Source organism: Cynocephalus volans, chromosome 16 (genome assembly GCF_027409185.1).
Source record: "Cynocephalus volans isolate mCynVol1 chromosome 16, mCynVol1.pri, whole genome shotgun sequence".
Taxonomy (NCBI): Eukaryota; Metazoa; Chordata; class Mammalia; order Dermoptera; family Cynocephalidae; genus Cynocephalus; species Cynocephalus volans.
Window position 1 is genome coordinate 47,081,368 of NC_084475.1, and position 17,969 is coordinate 47,099,336.

A 17,969-nucleotide genomic window follows, 5' to 3' on the forward strand; every position below is an offset into this window, starting at 1 on the left:
TTGGTCCAAAGTGTATTTTAAGTCCTGTGTTTCTCTGTTGATTTGTTGCCTAGATGATCAGTCTAGTGCTAAGAGAGAGGTGTTCAGGTCCCCTGCTATTATCATACTGGGGTCTATCTCTTTCTTCAGGCCTAATAGTGTTTGCTTTATATATCTGGTTGCTCGAGTGTTGGGTGCATATATATTTATGATTGTTGTGTCTTCTTGCTGGATGAATCCCTTTATCGTTATATAGTGGCCCTTGTTGTCTATTTTTATGGTTTTTGGTATAAAGTCTATTTTATTCATTATAACAATATAGTTTATTCAATATATTTCATTCAATATACTCCTGCTTGTTCTTGCTTTCCATATGTGTGGTGTATCTTTTTCCATCCCTTCATTATTTGTCTGAGTGTGTCTTTACAGGTGAGGTGGGTCTCTCTTGAAGACAGCATGTAGTTCAGTCTACCTTTTTAACCCAATCAGTCAGTCTGTGTCTTTTGAGTGGTGTATTAGTCTGTTTTGTGTTGCTATAACAGAACTACCTGAGACTGGGTAATTTATAAAGAACAGAGGTTTATTTAGCTTACGATTCTGGGACAGCTGCATCTGGCATGGGCCTCAGCCTGCTTCTACTCATGGCAAAAAGCAGCAGGCAGCTGGCAGGTATGAGGAGATCACATGGCAAGAGGCAGCGAGAGAGAGAGAGAGGAGGTGCCAGGGTCTATGAACAACAAGCTCTTGCAGGAACTAATAGAGCGAGAACTCACTCATTAATCCCCCCTCCCCCAGGGAGAGCATTAATCCATTCATGAGGGATCTACCCCCATGATTCAATCAGTTTCCAACACTGCCACATTGGGGATCAGATTTCCACATGAGTTTTGGATGGTACACACATACAAACTTTATCAAGTAGGGAGTTTAATCCATTTACATTTAGGGTTGATATTAAAAGGTATTGTCATACTCCTGGCTTTTTATCGATTTTTATTTGGATGTTTTAAATATCTTTTGTTCCTTTCTTCTCCTTTTATTGTTTGTCTTTTGTTTGTTGGTTTTTTGAAGTGGTAAGATTTAGTTTCTTTCTTTTTCTCATTTGCATTTTTGCTCTACCAGTAGGTTTTGTTCTTTCTTGACAGCTTGGTAGTGGTTATCATTTTTCAGATTCCAGATTCAAGAACTACCTTGAAGATTTCTTGCAAGGCTGGTCATGTGGTAGTGAACTCCTGCAGTTTTTGTTTGTTTGGAAAATATGCTATTTCTCTTTCATTTTTGAAGGATAGCCTTGCTGGGTATAGTATTCTTGGCTGGAAGTTTTTTTCTTTTAGTATTTTGAATATATCATCCCATTTTCTTCTGACCTGTAGAGTTCCTGTTGAGAAATCTGCTGTTAGTCTGATAGGGCCTCCCTTATAGGCGACTTGATGCTTTTCTCTTGCTGCTTTTAGGATTCTCTTTGTCTTTGAACTTTGCCAGTTTATCTATAATGTGCCTCAGAGAGGATCTTTTTGGGTTGAACTTGTTTGGGGATCTTTGAGCCTCCTGGATCTGAAGGTCCATATCTCTTCCTACCTGGGAAGTTTTCAGTTATATCATGGGATAGGGTTTCAATACCTTTTCCTTTCTCCTCCCCTTCTGGAACACCCATGATTTAGGAGTTCGTGCGCTTAAGGTTGTCTGCTAGCTCCCTTGGATTTTCTTCATTTTTTAAAATGCTTTTTTCCTTTTTTTTGTTCACCTGGGTTATTTTGAAAAGACTATCTTAAAGATCAGAAATGCTTTCTACTGCTTGTTCTATCCTGCTGCTTAAGCCTCTCGGTTCTGTTTTTTAATTTGTTGAAAGAATCTGTCAGTTCCATGAGTTCTGCTACATTCTTTTTTAAGGTATTCATCTCTTTGTAAATTTCCCCTTCATATCCTGGATTTTTTTTCTTGTTTCATTATGTTGTCTAACTGAGTCTTCTCATATCTCATTGAGTTTCTTTAAGATAGTTGCTTGAAATTCCTTTTCAGTCATTTCAAGGGTTTCCTGTCCTTTAGGATCTGGTATTTGAGAATTATTGTATTCTTTTGGTGGTGTCGTATTTTCTTGGATATTCATATTTCTAATATCTCTATGTTGATGTCTTATCATTTGGTAGAGCTGTTGCCTCTTCTATTACTCTGGAATGGCTTTGAAAAGAGAGACTTCCTCTTCTTATTCCAGTCTCTGCTTGTGACTCTACTTGTATCAATGCAGTCGAGTGGCTGGTGGGCTGCCTGCATGGTGGCCGTGGCTTCTGTTGTGGCAACGAGCCACTTTTGCAGCAGCCATGGCTGTGGTAGTGGCTGTGGTGGGCCACTTGTGTGGAAGTGGTGTTTTTTGCCTTCTCCTACCTTCTCCCAGGCTGAGGGTGCTGCCTACAGCTTCTGCCTGGAACTATGTGTGTCCTTCCCCTGGATAAGGGGCACTGCCCACAGCTCCTGCCTATGGCCCTGCTTGTGCTCCTGCCTTCTGCCCAGGGAGGGCATGCAGCTCCTGCCTAGGACCACATGTGTGTTCCTGTCTTATCTCAGACGGGATGGGGTGTGCTTCCCACAGCTCCTGTCTAGGGCCCCATACGTGATCCTGCCTCCTGCTGGGCAGTGGGGGCCACCCATAGCTCCTGTATAGGGCCCCATTTGAGAAGTAGGAATTTGAACTTGAACTTTAGAACATGAAAGAAATGAAACTCTTTCTGGAGTAAGACCGGCATCATCACATCAGGAGACTTTCCTATCAGGGTCACCAACTAAAAATGAGTGAATAGTGGCATCTTGCTACACAGCTTAGTCTATGCATGTTACCCTTTGTGTTTATTTCCCACTTGTCATTCCCTAGCTTTTAGTAAAGTCTCATTTAAACCTTCTAGTTTTGTTTCTACTGTTCTAAGGGTAGAGAATGGATACTTTCATGCATTGAGCCATGATGTGGTGATGATAGTGTGAGTTAGTGAGATTTTCTGAGGGAGTCATTTCCAGAACAAGACTCAAAGCTTGAGGTCTGCATTCCTTTCCCAAGAGAAGATACTTTTCTCCTGGACAATCTTGGAAAACTGGAGTTTGGTTTTATTAAAAATGCAAGTTAGATTTACTTATGTTTTGAGAGTATCATGTTTAAGAAGGTGGGAGGAAACAAAATTGGTGATAGTCTATTTATACAGAGATGATGCCAGAGCTTTGACAAACTGACCCCTAACCTTAACAATGTACTAAGAGGTCATTCAGATACTGAGCTATATGTCTTCCCAGTTCGCAGTCTGAGCTGGCTGTAATATATGTGGCCTCATCCACCCTTTCCCCTCTAGTTACATTTGTGTCAACAACACCCATATCAACACACCTTGTCCACATCTTTTTCTGGTGCTCTATACCCACTGATAGAGTTTGGATGTTATTGTCCCCCAAAAACTCACATGGAAATCTGATCTTCAATGTGGCAGTGTTGGGAGCTATTTGAGTCATGGGGGTGGATCCATCATGAATGGATTAGTGCTCTCTCTAGGGGATGGAGGTAGTGAGTGAGTTCTCCCTCTATTAGTTCCCACAAGAGCTGGTTGTTTAAAAGACCCCGGCACCACCCCTCTCTGTCTTGCTTCATCTCACCATGTGATCTGCTTGTACCCACCGGCTGCCTGCTGCTTTCTGCCATGAGTAGAAGCAGCCTGAAGCCTGCATCAGACACAGCTGTCCCAGAATCGTGAACCAAATAAATCTCTTTTCTTTATAAATTACCCAGCCTCAGGTATTCTGTTATAGCAACATAAAATGGACTAATACACCCACATATCCATTTGTTCATTGAACATCTTTTTTTTTTTTTTTTTTTTTGTCCTTTTTTCATGACCGGCACTCAGCCAGTGAATGCATGGGCCATTCCTATATAGGATCCGAACCCGCGGCGGGAGCGTCGCTGCGCTTCCAGCGCTGCACTCTCCCTAGTGCGCCACGGGCTCAGCCCCATTGAACATCTTTAATTCAATGTCTCATCCACAACTGAACTCATCTTCCTTCAGAATTACCCAAATTCCACCCTGTGGTCCAAGCTAGAAAACTAGCAAGAATTCCAGAGCTTCATTCTCTTCCCCATCTATACTGCCCCCCACCCTCAACCAACTAACTCATTACCGAGTACTAGCACATCCATTTCCTAAGTCTATTCCCAGTTTTCACTCTTTAACATCCTTCACCTTGGATCACAGCGGACAGTGGAATATTGTGGATAAGCAAAAGTCTGGGAAACTGAATTGTCAAAACCCTCCAATATGGATCAGTAATTTTTCAAAGCACTGAAAGCACAACTAAGTGTGCTCAGCATGGTAGTGATGCAGAATGAAGTGGAACCTGTGATTTAGGAGCTGCTTCAAGAACCAACAATGCGGGAGGAGAAGCAGTCACTCTTGTTGGGCACAGAGGTGCTGGCTTAGCACAGTCATGTGCTAGAAAGAAGCTGCTTTTCCTATGGGCCCCATCTCTACCCCAGAGAAACCCATTAGATCCTCACCAAAATCAACTTTCTTCTTGAGTCAGACTGAATTCTTAAGTGTAGGTGGTAGACAGAATGGGGTAGGTGACTCAATGTAAACAATTGCTGCTATTGGCAAAACAGTGCAAACCACATTTCCTGATGATAGTGGACAGTCATCCATGAAGGAGGACATTTATTATTTCAATAACAGCAAAATTGTATTATTTTTTAACTCCTCCCCTTCAAATCCTCTAACACTCAGTGCAGTGCTTGGCATATAGTTTCATATTAATAAATGTTAATTTGTTATTGCTTTTTTTTAAATTTAGATATTAAAAAGAATTTATTTAATGTACCTTCTTCCCTTAAACCTGAAAATGTGTGATAATATGAAGCCTTTGCATCGTATTCTTGCTTGTCCCCTTTGGTTGTTAGGAAAAGTCAGCAACATTCAGCAAGATTGTCAGGGATTGAACTGTTTAACAATTGGCTCTTGGTTAAGAATCAAGTTCATCCAAACATCAAAAGTAATAGTATTCGGCATTTTAAAAAGATGAAGATGTTTAACATGGGGAAATGCTTATGATATAATGTTAAATTAAAAATGCTTCTTTAAAAAAACCCACTTAACTGGTACAACATGGATGAACCTTGAAAACATTTGTTAAATGAAAGAAGCCAGCCACAGAAGACCACATATTGTACGATTTCATTTATATAAAATGCCAGAGTAGGCATCCGTAGAGACAGAGAATAGATTAGTGGTTACCAGGGGCCCTTGGGAGGAGGGGGAAATGGTGAATGGCTGCTAACAGGTACTGGGTTTCTTTTTGAGGTGATGGAAATGTTCTGGAATTAGATAGTGGTAATGGTTGTACAACATTTTGAATATATAGAAAACCACTGAATTGTACACTTTAAAATGGTAAATTTTATGTGATATGAATTTTATCTCAATTTTTAAAAAATCACCCAAAAAACCCTAAAAAGTAATTACATAGGCATTAAAAATTACAAAAGATAATTCATTTGACGTGTTTAGTACAGGGTCTGACATACAATATGTGCTCAATATTGTTAACCATTATCTTATGGTTAACTGCAATAGTATATGGAAAAGTAAAACCAATTTCACCTTGCATGTATTTGAGCTGGTGAGTTTGTGAATTAATTTTTGCACTTATTTTTATTTCCAGTAAAGCTCTGATAATATTGCTATAAAATAAATATTTTTTAAAGGATTTGAAAACAAAAAATAAAAGCTTTATAGACTTAGACATCTGTCTTTTGAGCCTAAGTTCCTGTGAAGAGCTTGCATTGGTGGAGCTACTCAGCTCTTTAGGGACAGAGTAAATGATGAGAAAAGGGCACAGATATGTTACAGCATAAGAACAAGATAGAGAAACCATTCTTTCATTTATCCAGTGTATGCACATAGTTATTTGTTAATAAGTGTTCACTCTATACTTACTTTCTCATCATCAACTTTAATCTTAGATTAGATTCCAGAGGGCAAAAAGGCACATAGTTAATTTACTTAATATAATGCCTAGCATGATGGCATGGCTTGATAACTATTTCAGTGATAATTAAAAATATTTTTTCTTTGCCAATAATTCTTATTTAATCAAGCCAAAATTAGTGTACCAGAGAACTATTCTTGGGCTTTGATTAAAAAACCACAGAAGATTTAATCTCTTTTCTTGCAAGTACCCCAAAACAGGAACAATGCTGTTTTCATAAATCTGAGTCAAATGCAATTCAACACTGCAGTTAATTTTATAACTATAAAAAGTGTGTGTGCATAATAACGAGGAAGGCCTGATTAGGACCTGGAAAAAATAGGCTGATGTAATGACATGTGATTTTTTTTCTGTTATGATTCCTAGTATTGCTTCCTGAACAATAATTTTTTTATAAATATAGAAATAAAAAACAAATCACCCCTGAACCTCTGAGACAAGGCTGCTGAACTGGCAGTTGTTTATCCAGACAGCATGGGCATGAAGAGATGACATTCTGTGCATCTTCTCTCTTAAACTTGCATCTTTGAACTTGAACTTGAAGAAGAATCCCTAGCTGGGGTCTTAGTTGTTTCCCTCCCTTGTTTCTTTCTTCACTGTTTTACCATCATTCTTATATTTAGCATAAAAGCTGCAGAAAGCACAGACAGCTTTCTTGGAGCTGAGATCATGTGACTCCCTTTTAAAGCTCAAAGGTAATCACAACACCTTGGGCATTAGAAGAGACTTCTGAAGCAGCTAATCCCATCCTATTCCCACCATTTGACAATAGGAGAGGTGAAAATTATAGCCCAAGTTACATAGCTAGTAAGTGGTGAAACCAGAGCTCGAGCCTGCTCATCTGACACGTGTTCTTCCCAAGCTACCTCTGTACCTGCTTGGGATCATCTTGCCTGTGTGGGGAAGGAAGCCAAAGAATGGTGTCCTGGGTCCATGGCTGGGGCTGCAGAGATCCAGGTAACTTCCTTACCTTTCGCGATTCCTTGTTGGCCTGCTGAAGGCCTCCATAGGCCTATACCATTCAGGGAGGTTGTAGATCTTTACCTTCCCTAGTTCTGGGATTGGCCCTACCGGATGGGACTGGCCTGCACACTCCCAGGGAGGTAGTTATTCCCAGCAGCCTTTGGCTTTGGGAATTTCTCTGTGCTCCTTAATCCAGGCCAAGGTTCTGATTCTGTTAATGGATAAGGAAGAGTTGTGCCCTGTGAGACCCTGACCTCATCTTGAGACCTGGAAAATCATCCAGTGATTTTCCTTGTCCTGCATCTGCTATTCCCAAGCTTGTTGGAGACCAAGATAAAACACACCTATTCACCAGGTATTAACTCCTAGGTGAGGTCATTCATCAACCACTTCTTGTACTTGAGCGTCCTGGGGTTACATCACTGACTCTCCCCACTGCTTTTCCAACACTAGGTTGGTGTTTCTATTCTTCTTCTCAGTAAAAAAATAAATATTGGAGTACAATTTGTGGTACTCAACTTCAAGAAAAGCTTGGTAGGAAGTTTTAATTGCCAAATACAGTAACCTATTCATCTTGCATGTCACCTTTGATTACTTTCAAACTTCTCTGCGTGGCACATGGCAACTCTTATTTTTCCCATGAAAACCCATATCTGGCTAAAGGCTGAAAAGTAGCAAGTACATTTCTTCCTAAGTACCCTGCATTCATTTGGGGTGGAGATGATTAGAGGCACAGTTAGTCATTAGTAATATAAACCCCAAGATCTGGTCACTTGGAGTTCTTTCACTACTCAACAGAGTGCTCTTGTGGCTGGTTTTTGAGCACAGACACATCTTTATTTTTACATACTGAGCTTTCTTTGACATACAAGCCAAATATTTACTTGAAGAAACCTAAGTTGCATGAGAGAGAAATGTTTGTTTTTTAAAGCCCTTTTTGAGCATTAGAGTATCCTTTTGGCATAATATAGGTATGTACATATAGAACAGATGAATGTAGGCAATTTATAAAACAGGAAGTGATGTCATGCTTTTTAAATTTATTTAAAATATTTTGAATCCCTGGTGTCCTTAACCTTTCAGAAGTCTCTAACACCAAGTTTTAAAATATGAGCCATATAGAATCGATAATAGAGTTGTTTTGTTTGTCTTTGTCTTTGCTACAATTTGAGAAATGTTTAAGTGTATATGTTTGTTCCAAAAATGGTTTAAAATTGTACATTCACAATTTAGTATTGTGCATACACTACTAAATGACCAGAAATGCATTCAATAGTGTATTCACAAAATAAAGAGATCATAGCAAAAGTGGAATATGTAGGAAAATAAAATTAAGCTCAGGGTAAGGTTATAACACAAAATGCATCCTGTGAGGTTCATCTATTTGGTCTACTAGTGAGCATGAAAAGGATACCTGAATTTAAGGGAAAATTTTGTATTATATTATAATTCATGTCTCTTTTCATTGCCCTAGAGTTTTTAGCTGTGCCCAAACAACTCTGAATTTTCACAAACTGATTACAGTATTTGAGTTTGTGAATTTGCATATCCAGCGATATCCTCCTTGAATCTTCCACCATTAGTGATTTTACTTCCAATTTGCATGTCACACATCAGACATTGATGAAGGAAAAAAGATGGGAAAGTCATCCCAACTCACTTATTTCTTGATTTAAAAAAAAGATGTGCGTGTTGGGAGGAGGGGAGTGTGGAGAAGTTAGATGTCATTAGAACTTTTTTAGAACAGGATGAAAAAAGAATATTTTTAAATGTGTCATTTTTAGTTATCAAAATCAGCATTAAATTGTGTTTTTAACACCACTGGAAGATTTCATATAAGCATCTTAAGGCACGATGAACATGTCTCTACACTCACATAATTGTGTTATAAGATACTCAGGATCAAAAACTTAGTAAAAAGCCTCTTGATCAGATAAACTTGAACATGTCCTTATCTAGAAATAGCTGAAAAAAATACAAAGCATTAGAAAACATAATTGTTTGATAATATGATAAGTAAACCAAATTAATAGAACATTACGTTGCTATTAAAATTATAAAAGTTGCATAAACAGGGAAGAGTACCATAAAAATTTATTATAAAAAGAGTACTTATGATAAAAACATGAGAAAAATACAAACTGATATGTAAACTTTAAAATATGTAAAATATCTCCACAGGTAGACAAAGAGTAAGGGTGGTGTAGGCTGGCGGTTAGCTTTGCCCATTACAATGCATCTTTATAACACCAATGTCATGTGTTCGGATCCCCAAACTGTCCAGCTACCAAAAAAAAAAGGTGGTGTGTAAAAACAAAATAGTTATATTGAGTCGACTAAGATGATGAATTATTTTTCTTTCTCATGGGATTCTTTGAATTTTTATCATTATAATAAATGTAATTGACCAGCAAGAAATGAAAACAAAAGGTTTTATCTGAAGAATAATTTTTACAGATTTACTGAATAATGTGTACTTCTACTCACTACTTTTTTTTAATGTGACTTTTTTTCAGTCCTAATTTTACAGACTCATGGGAGATGATTTAAACTGGTTTTTTGGCTGTTAAAATTGGCTTTTTGTTTGTTTGTTTTGGTATTTTTTTCCTTAGGAGAACTCGACAATGTTCATCTTTTCTTCTTTTCAACGCTTGTTTTTCTTAGGCATTGCCATGGGAATCTTGGTTCGAGAATACAGCAAGCTCTCAAGTCTGGAGAAATTCTACTTTGCTTTTCCTGGAGAAATTCTAATGAGGATGCTGAAACTCATCATTTTGCCACTGATTGTATCCAGCATGATTTCAGGTACCTTGAGAAAACTGATGTTCTCTAGGATTATTTAAGAAGACTTCACCAAAGTTCTGCTTTTCTAATGATGGAAAAAATTGAAACACGTTAGATGCATCACACACACACTCCTCACTTAGAAAGTGTGGGATGTGAGGGTGCTTCAGAAAGTTCATGGAAAATTTGAATTAAACGATCATACGAATCCTTCCATGAACTCTCTGAAGGCCCCTCTTATTTGCTTGGGTGGAAATATTTCATTATTCTGAAAGTGGCACTGCTTTTTTGTATGCTGTACCTATAGCACTTTTCACCACAGCTCAAATCTTCATTTGACCAGCGTATGATGTCCTGGGAGAAAGATGCCATTTTCAAACATATTATAAATAAAATGCTTTTATTTGAAGATATCGATATAGGGCACACAAGGGAAAAAATATTTGGTCATTTAAATGTCAGCTAGAGTCCTCAGGAAAAATGCAGTTGTCCATTTTGATCACGTGTTTAGTAGTTTACTCATTTGCTTCCCAGCTACAGCTGTCCTGCCCCCTTACCTGTGAGCAGCTGCCTTCAGGGTCCCTCTGCCTCACTCACTTCCACGTCTCCACAGAACTCAGGACTTGCTACATATCTGCCCTGGAAATTTGCATGGGGACCAGCAGCCAAGTGCTGTGGGAAAAGTTTAATTATAGGTTCGCACCATATTCTAAAAGCCCAATATTTTAAAATCTGGACTTGTGACACAATTGAATTTAGAAATGATGTTTCTCTTATTGATCATTATATTGCAGGGTTCCTTTAAAGAGCAAGCTCCCTTATGCAGATAGAGATTAATTTGGTTTACAAAAGATGTCATTTGTCCGGGTTTGGTAAGCTTCCTGTGTACTCCGTAGTTTCATGTACTTTTTTAAATTCTGGCAGTTGGTAAAATGTGGCATGACAATCACAGGTTTGAAAATCAAGGTTCTAGGCAAACATGAAATTATGAGTCTTGGCTTGTCCTCTTCTGGAACATATCTTTCCATTGCCACTGAAAAGGCCTGGAACTGATCATTTCTGTATACTGGACATTGACTGGGGGTAAGGGAGGGTGGATGTCAGGATCTGCTGGACCCAGCAACTGCATTGCTTGAAGAGTTGTCAGTTTTAGCCACTGAATTTCCCAAGTGCCAAACACCAATCAGACTAGATTCCATTAGGAGCTGTGTTCTTAAATAGTCTTGGTGTTTGGGGCTTATTAGGTGCCCAAAGAGAATATTGAATTATTTTTATTTATGTATTTAACTATGCCTTGAAATGCCTGGTTTCTTTTAAGCCTAGCAGCCTTAGGGACAAAGCAGCAGACCCATGTAGTATGTTTTTGTTTTTGTTTTAACTTTAAATTGTAGTAAGCATTTAAAATTTGGAAGATTTCATGTAAATATCCATATTTCTGGCTTGCTCTGAGAAAAAAAATAGTATCTGGAAACACTGGACCCATGTTTCTACACACCAACAGTGGTCTGGAGTCAAGAGACAGCTACTCCACTTAGTTAGAGCAAATGCATTTTATTATGCCTTAGTCCCCACCACTCCCTATTGCCTAATACCTTGTTCACTTCACTCTTTTACATAACTACCTGGCCCCTGTAGTCATTGTGGTTATAACCCCTTAGAATTTTGTCTTCATCAAAGATTGTTAATCTTTATTTGGACTCCTTTGAGAACATGATGAAAGCCTTGAACTCTCCCAAGAAAAATACTCATAATTGTACATATATGAGGCTACTTCAGAAAGTTTGTGGAAAAATAGAATTAAAAAATAATGTGAATCTTTTGATGAGATTTAGAAGTGCTCTCGTACACAGTATTTTGCATGCAACTGCACAAGGTTTATAAACAACCTGAGGAGTGATACTATTTAATTCTTGTGTCTATGGGGGGAAGAATAGAAGGTTGATCCAAATTAGGCAGCAAATCTGAAACTCACATAGTAAACCAAGTTTTAGAAGAAAAGGAAAAATATACGTATGAATATATAATCTATGTTTGAAAATACGTGCTGTTCTTGGCATCAATAACTAGTGAAATTTTTGCAGCAGATGTTTTGTGTGCTAGCTCAGCCTTGCAAATAATCTAAGAAAATAATTTACAACTCTCAGCATTCCACTGACATAGCCAGCTGCTTTTCGAAGTTGTAGCACAGATCCAGTAGTTTCTCCACTTTTTCTTTACCAAATCCCCAGCAGCTAGTCAAGAGCTAGAGAGAGAGCAAGACCACTACCCGTTCTTTTGATATTGGAGCAATGAAATCTTCAAAGATTCAAGGGACATGAACAAAGCAGGGTGAGGACGATATGTTTTAAATTGTCATATTAAAGGGAAAAAATGACAGTACTCGTGTTGGCAAGACTGTGGAAAAATGGGTTCATTCATATATTTTCAGTTACCATATAAATAGAAACAAACTTTCTGGAGGGCAGTTTGGAACATGTTCTGAACTTTCTATCTAGTAATTCTACTTCTCAGAATTTATCATACAGAAATAACCAGAGATATGTTCAAATATTTAGGTTCAAGAATGTTTATGGTAGCATTTTTTTTATACTGGTAATAAATCATGAGTAATCTAAATGCGTGGTACATCCATAAGTTAAGATACTATGCAACTATTAAAAACCTTGTTTTGGAAATATATTTAATGTCGTGTGGAAATATTCCTAATACAGTATAAAGTGGGAGAATAAAACAAATTACAATCCAAATTTTATTAGAATGTATATACCTTTTTAAAAGTTGGGGTCAAAACCAAAATGTTAACAGCAGTTCTGTTTGGATAGTAAGAAAACATGATCCATTGCGCTTTCTTTACGTTTTCAAGGTGAACACATGTTATTTTTGTTTGTTTTTTCTGTTTTTTATGAAAGAGAGAAGAAAACAGGATGGATTCTACTCTGTGTTATTCAGACTTTGCTTCTGGTAGTTTCTCTGCCCTTTCCTCCCATCCCTGCTCCCTGTCCCTGCCAACTCAGTGCCACCTCTACTTTGGTATGCAGGTCCTTCCCCCAAACCCTGCAGTTGTCTTCAGCCTCCCCCCACCGAACCCCACCCCTGAGAAGAGGGCTGTGGAAAATACACCAGAAGGGCAGTTTTCACATTGCAAAAGCCCTCCTAAACCCAGCAGGTCAATAGCTTAATTGATGCATTTATTAGGCCAAAGGAAGATGCATAGGGGAAACTGGGAGAATTGAATGAGCACCCTAAGTATATATAAATTAGAGGTTGAAATGCAGCTAAATTTGAGACCCAAGACTAATAATTTGTGATTCTGCATAAAAGAAACTTTCCTGCTAAATTAATAGATAGGAAAAAAAAGAACATCTGGTGATATAAACAGGAAGAATCCCTCTATGTGATGGTAAGAGGTCATGTTAATCAGGGAAATTTGAATATAGACTGGCTATTAGATGGTATCAAGAAATTGTTGATTATTGTGTTAGAGTTGATAATATCATGTAGTTATATAAGCAAATCTATTTTTTAAAAATGCATATGTAATTAGGTAGGGATAAAATAACATAATGTCTTGAATTTGCTGTAAAACAGAAAAAGAAAGGAGAGAGAAAAGGCACAGTAGATATATAATCTTAAGGCATTTTCAGAGACAGGCAGTGTGGGCACTAACAGACAGAATTCTACCCCTAATTTACATCCTGAAGAACACACTGCAGCCATGCCAAGGAATATCTGTGCTTGGGGCCTGTTAAGATTTAGGTTTGTCATCTGTGTTTATGTCAAACCACCAGAGAAATAGCAGGGGAAATGGCTTGTGAACATGCCTGAGTATTGTGGCTCTGGAAAAATCCTGGTCCAGGTCTCCCCAACCAGTGAGTTTAAATTCAGGACATATTTTCTTTAATACCCAAATTATGACGACTGGAACCTCTTACGACCAGTACAGGAACAGAACAGCACCTCCTGTCCTACTCCCAGAGGACCCCCCGAGCAGCCCTCCCGGATGCTCTTAGCTGTGCTCAGGAAGAGGCCCCTGCTCTCCACCACCGCCAGGTCCGGTTGTGCTCCACTGGGCACAGCTGCACCCCCTGGTGTCTGCTGCAGCTGCTGTCACACCTCAGATACTGAGGAGCGCCCCCTTTGCTCATGCATCCTAATAGAGGAGCAAGAGCTTAATTCTCCAGAGTGCAGCTGAGACCAGACTGCTACTTGGGACAAAGCTGTGCTAAAAGTTTGGGAATGACCAAAAGTAGATGAAACCCTGGTGGTGACATCCAGCTACTCCCCGGAAGGGCTCTTCCAGGAGCCCCAGGGTCCCTTACAGGGCTGCCCCTCTGCTTAGCTGCCAGCCATTGTCCAGGAGGCTGAGGCCAGCATATGCCTCTACATGAAGATGTGCCAAGCACTGATGCACCCCAAGCCCCGGCACCTGACAACGGGTTCTGAGAAGGAAAAGTTTCCCTATCACACAGGCCTTCCTGTTTCCTGATTCCTCTTCCTGGGATGCTTGCCAGTGCGGAATATCCACTTCAGAGAAAACCCCCCTGGCAGCCACAGCGGATGGTCTTGTGGGCTCTCAGGAGCTCAGGGAGAATGAGTATGACAGTGACTGCTGAGTTACTACATACACACCCAGCTTGTAGAACTTGGAGTCTGTCCAGGTCAGGCTAGGCCAAGTCCCTGCCAGTTCCTGTGCACATTTGCTCTTCCAGAAGCTCATTCTTAACCATTCCTGTGAGCCTCAGCTCTGGATTTCCTACAGATGCCTGCTTCAGCAAGAGCACACACGGCTCCTTGAAGCAGCACCAGTTTGCAGCTCAGTGCATTCCAGGTTTATACCAAACCAAGAAAACTCCCTCCTTTCCTTCCCCCATTCCCCCAAGCCACTGATCATGAGTCTTAGGAGCGATGCAAGTAACGTGACCATACACTAGCCATCAGGAGAAAACATTTGCATTCTTCTATCCATGACTTTACAGTTCCTGCAAGAGCACTGGATGAGTGATTGGATTTACATTTTTGGGGTGCTTCTCCAAAGATAAATCGCCACTCTTCAAAGATTTTTTTTTTTTTAAATTGCTCCAGACTTTTGAATAATCATTACTCCAGCTTCTGCGTCAGGATTTCAACATTTTTAGGGCTTGATCAGTCATAGAGCAGATTTCCTCTACCTTTTAACCGAAAAAAATTTTAAGCCTCCTAAAAGCTTAGATATAAACAGTACTTATTAAACAACAGGCAGATGTAGAATACATATGTGAGTAGGGTGCCTTTCAAGCAGGAGTGAGCAAGGTTTTTCTATAAAGGGCCAGATACTAAATATTTTAGGCTTTGAGGGCCATACTGTTTCTTTCCAACTACCCAATTCTACTTGTCATGGAAAAGCAGCCATGGACAGTACGTAACTGATTGGGGGTGTCTGTGTGCCAATGAAACATTTACAAAAACAGGAGGCCAGCCAGCAGGTGACCCCTGCTGCAGATGAAGGGCAAGGCTAGATTCTAACTCTCAAGATACAGTCAAGTTGACACTGAATCCATGTAACAAAATAAACCACCACACCAAGCAATGAAAATAGAGGATGGAGCAGAATAAAGGGAAGTTGGTCACATTTTTTGGAGACCCTTACATTTAAATTCAGGCTTTGCAGGAGATAACACACTTGGATGGTTTGGGCCAGGAAAGGCATGTCTTTAAGTCTACATATTCATTTACTCATAGGCAGCTGTGTACCTGGAAACGATCTCACATTCTCCCGTGGAAAGAACCATACCTTGTGCCTCCCTGAGACAGGGCTCAGTTTTATTCAGCAAATGTTTGTTACCCTAACTACATAAAAACGGACTAACAGAAAACCACCTCTAAGAGGGTGAGGTCCTGCCACCCACCTGGCCATGGACCCAGGTCCAGGAGTCCCCTTGGCAAGAAGATGTAAGATGTGAAGAGGTACTTATCACTTGGTTGTACAACTTGCTATCAGATATGAGCTACTGTTCATAAACAGGTGACTAAGAGCATTTAATGTCAACTTCAGCTGTGGGGGAAGTATGCATGCTTCTCTTGAAACACTGGTGGTTTGTTATACAGTTCAGTTTCTATGAAAATTGCCATTTCAATGTGGTTTATAAACTTAAAACTGCACACCAGGGAAGGCAAGGTTGTAGCCTAAGACTGCAGAGTCTTCTTGCCTCCTTTGTCACATCTGGAACCAGTGGGCTCTTCCTGCATTGTAAGTGCCTCCTATCTCTTTCCTCGGCCCTGCTTGGGAACCAGGAAAATAAAGTAGCCTAAGCAGTTTTGCTCACATGAATTAAACATTTCCCTAAGATCATCAAGAAATTTGCATTGAGTTAGAGCACAGTTACTGAAAACAGAGGACTTAAAATATTTGATTTCTATAGTGCCTTACCTCCAAAGACTAAAGGGGCACATAGCGTTTAAGGAATAGAATTTCCATAATGAACGTGCCACTTGCACAATAATGAAATGAAACGTAACAGTAGATAAATATATCCTGCTTCAGTCTCTCCCTGAGACAATGAAGCCCAGAGACTTAACCACAAAGGGGCCTTCCTTCTGGGGCCTTCCTTCTGCCTAAACCAGTACCAGACTGGTTCACAACTCTGTGAGACTATAAGGTAAACCAATTTCGTTTCTTAATAAAAAAAAAAATCCCATGCAGGGATTCTAAGTACCCTCCTATGTTTTGAATATGTGGTCCTGGGAGACCATTCATTCGCCCATCCATCCATCCATCCATCCATTCATTCATTCCATCTTTGATGAGCCGGGTTCTATGCCAGTCACACAAGATATACAGTTAAGTCCTATCCCAGAAAGAAAGAGAAAGTACTTTACAATGCTGTGTGAAAAGTGCGTTGTGGGAATGAGGAAAGTGAGGGGACACTGGGGCGGGATTTTGAAGGAAGGATAGGAATCAAGTGAAAGGGAGAGGAAGGGCACACCTGCCAAAGAAAATAGCAGAAAACATAGTGAGACTTTAACTGGAATGCTGGAAACACGGGGAGGAACATTGGATGGAAGGTGGAGCATGTGGCGTCATCAGCTTCATGCACCTTGCTAGGGGGTCTGGACTTGAGCCTTAGGCACAAGAAGGCAAGTTATAGCAATGATTCCCACCTGTGCCATTCTCTGCAGAGGAACACTGACCAAGCTTCAGGTGGGGAAGTGTCCAAGTATCCATCCTAGAGGGGCCGGAGAGTGTAGTGGTTAAGAGCGTAGACTTAGGGGCCACACTGCCTGGGTGTGAATTCCACTTCTGCCATTTACCAGCTGTGAAACCCTGGAAAAAGTTACTTAACTTGTCCTCAACTGTAAAATAGGGATAATAGTACTACTGTGTCATAGTGCATTTAGAGTGCTATATAATTTTTTTATTTACTCTTTTTTGTCTGATACTGTCAGAAGTTTCTAGAAAGTTCCTGAATTGGCACCAGAAGCTACAGAGCCAATCCTAGAATTGAACTACACACATGCAAGTGGTCCAAATGCATTTGTTCTGGAAATGAAAACAATATAAAAAGATTTGCTCTGCCACTAGTCTGTAAAGTTAACCAGCATATAAGTAGCTTCTTCCTAGAAGCCTGAGCTACCAATTTTGTAGGATAAGGAGATGCAAAAAGAGAGCTCAGTAATAATTAGGTTGTGGACAAAAACCAGAAAAGTGTCACTGAGCCATTAGCTCGCTGCTGATGTCAAAGCATTTGTATGGGCTTTGGAAGAGAACAGTTGAGTTCCTTAGATCCTCTGGGGTGTGTTTAATGCTTTTATTGAACAATAAGCCCCCTACAAAAGCTCATGGGGTCTTCTGAAAAATTGGTCCCAACTACAGATACCACCACATTCTGTGTTATCAAAAGAATGTTAATCAACAAAATAAAATTAAAAAAAAAAAAAAAAAAGAATGTTAAAACAGCTCCCGGACTGCTGAAGAACCAGACCGGCCAACTGCTTCTTGATGCATGCTTTGAACATCGAATGTGGGCCAGCTGACAGAGGCTGCAAAGTTTTGACCATTAGTTGATTCTGCCTGAGGACCAGTGTATTTTGTTAACTTCACAAAATAGTCTGGGATGGTGATGTAACTTACTTTAAGGGAGTTCTTTGTATTAATATCTCTAAGAAAAAATAAATGTCACAGAAGAAGCATGCACAGAAATATATTTTGTGTGCTCCTCTCTGCCTTTTTTCTCCACTTTTAACATCCCAGG

The 17,969-nt window shown here is 39.6% G+C and overlaps 1 protein-coding gene across 1 annotated transcript in view; it reads left to right on the top strand.

Moving 5' to 3' along the window:
- Positions 1–17,969, top strand: part of SLC1A1 (solute carrier family 1 member 1) — a 76,792-nt gene that overhangs the window by 31,723 nt on the left and 27,100 nt on the right. Inside the window, exon 2 of the mRNA XM_063080747.1 lies at positions 9,622–9,762. Within this exon, the coding sequence (XP_062936817.1) occupies positions 9,622–9,762 (141 nt within the window). The remainder of the gene's footprint in view (positions 1–9,621; positions 9,763–17,969) is intronic.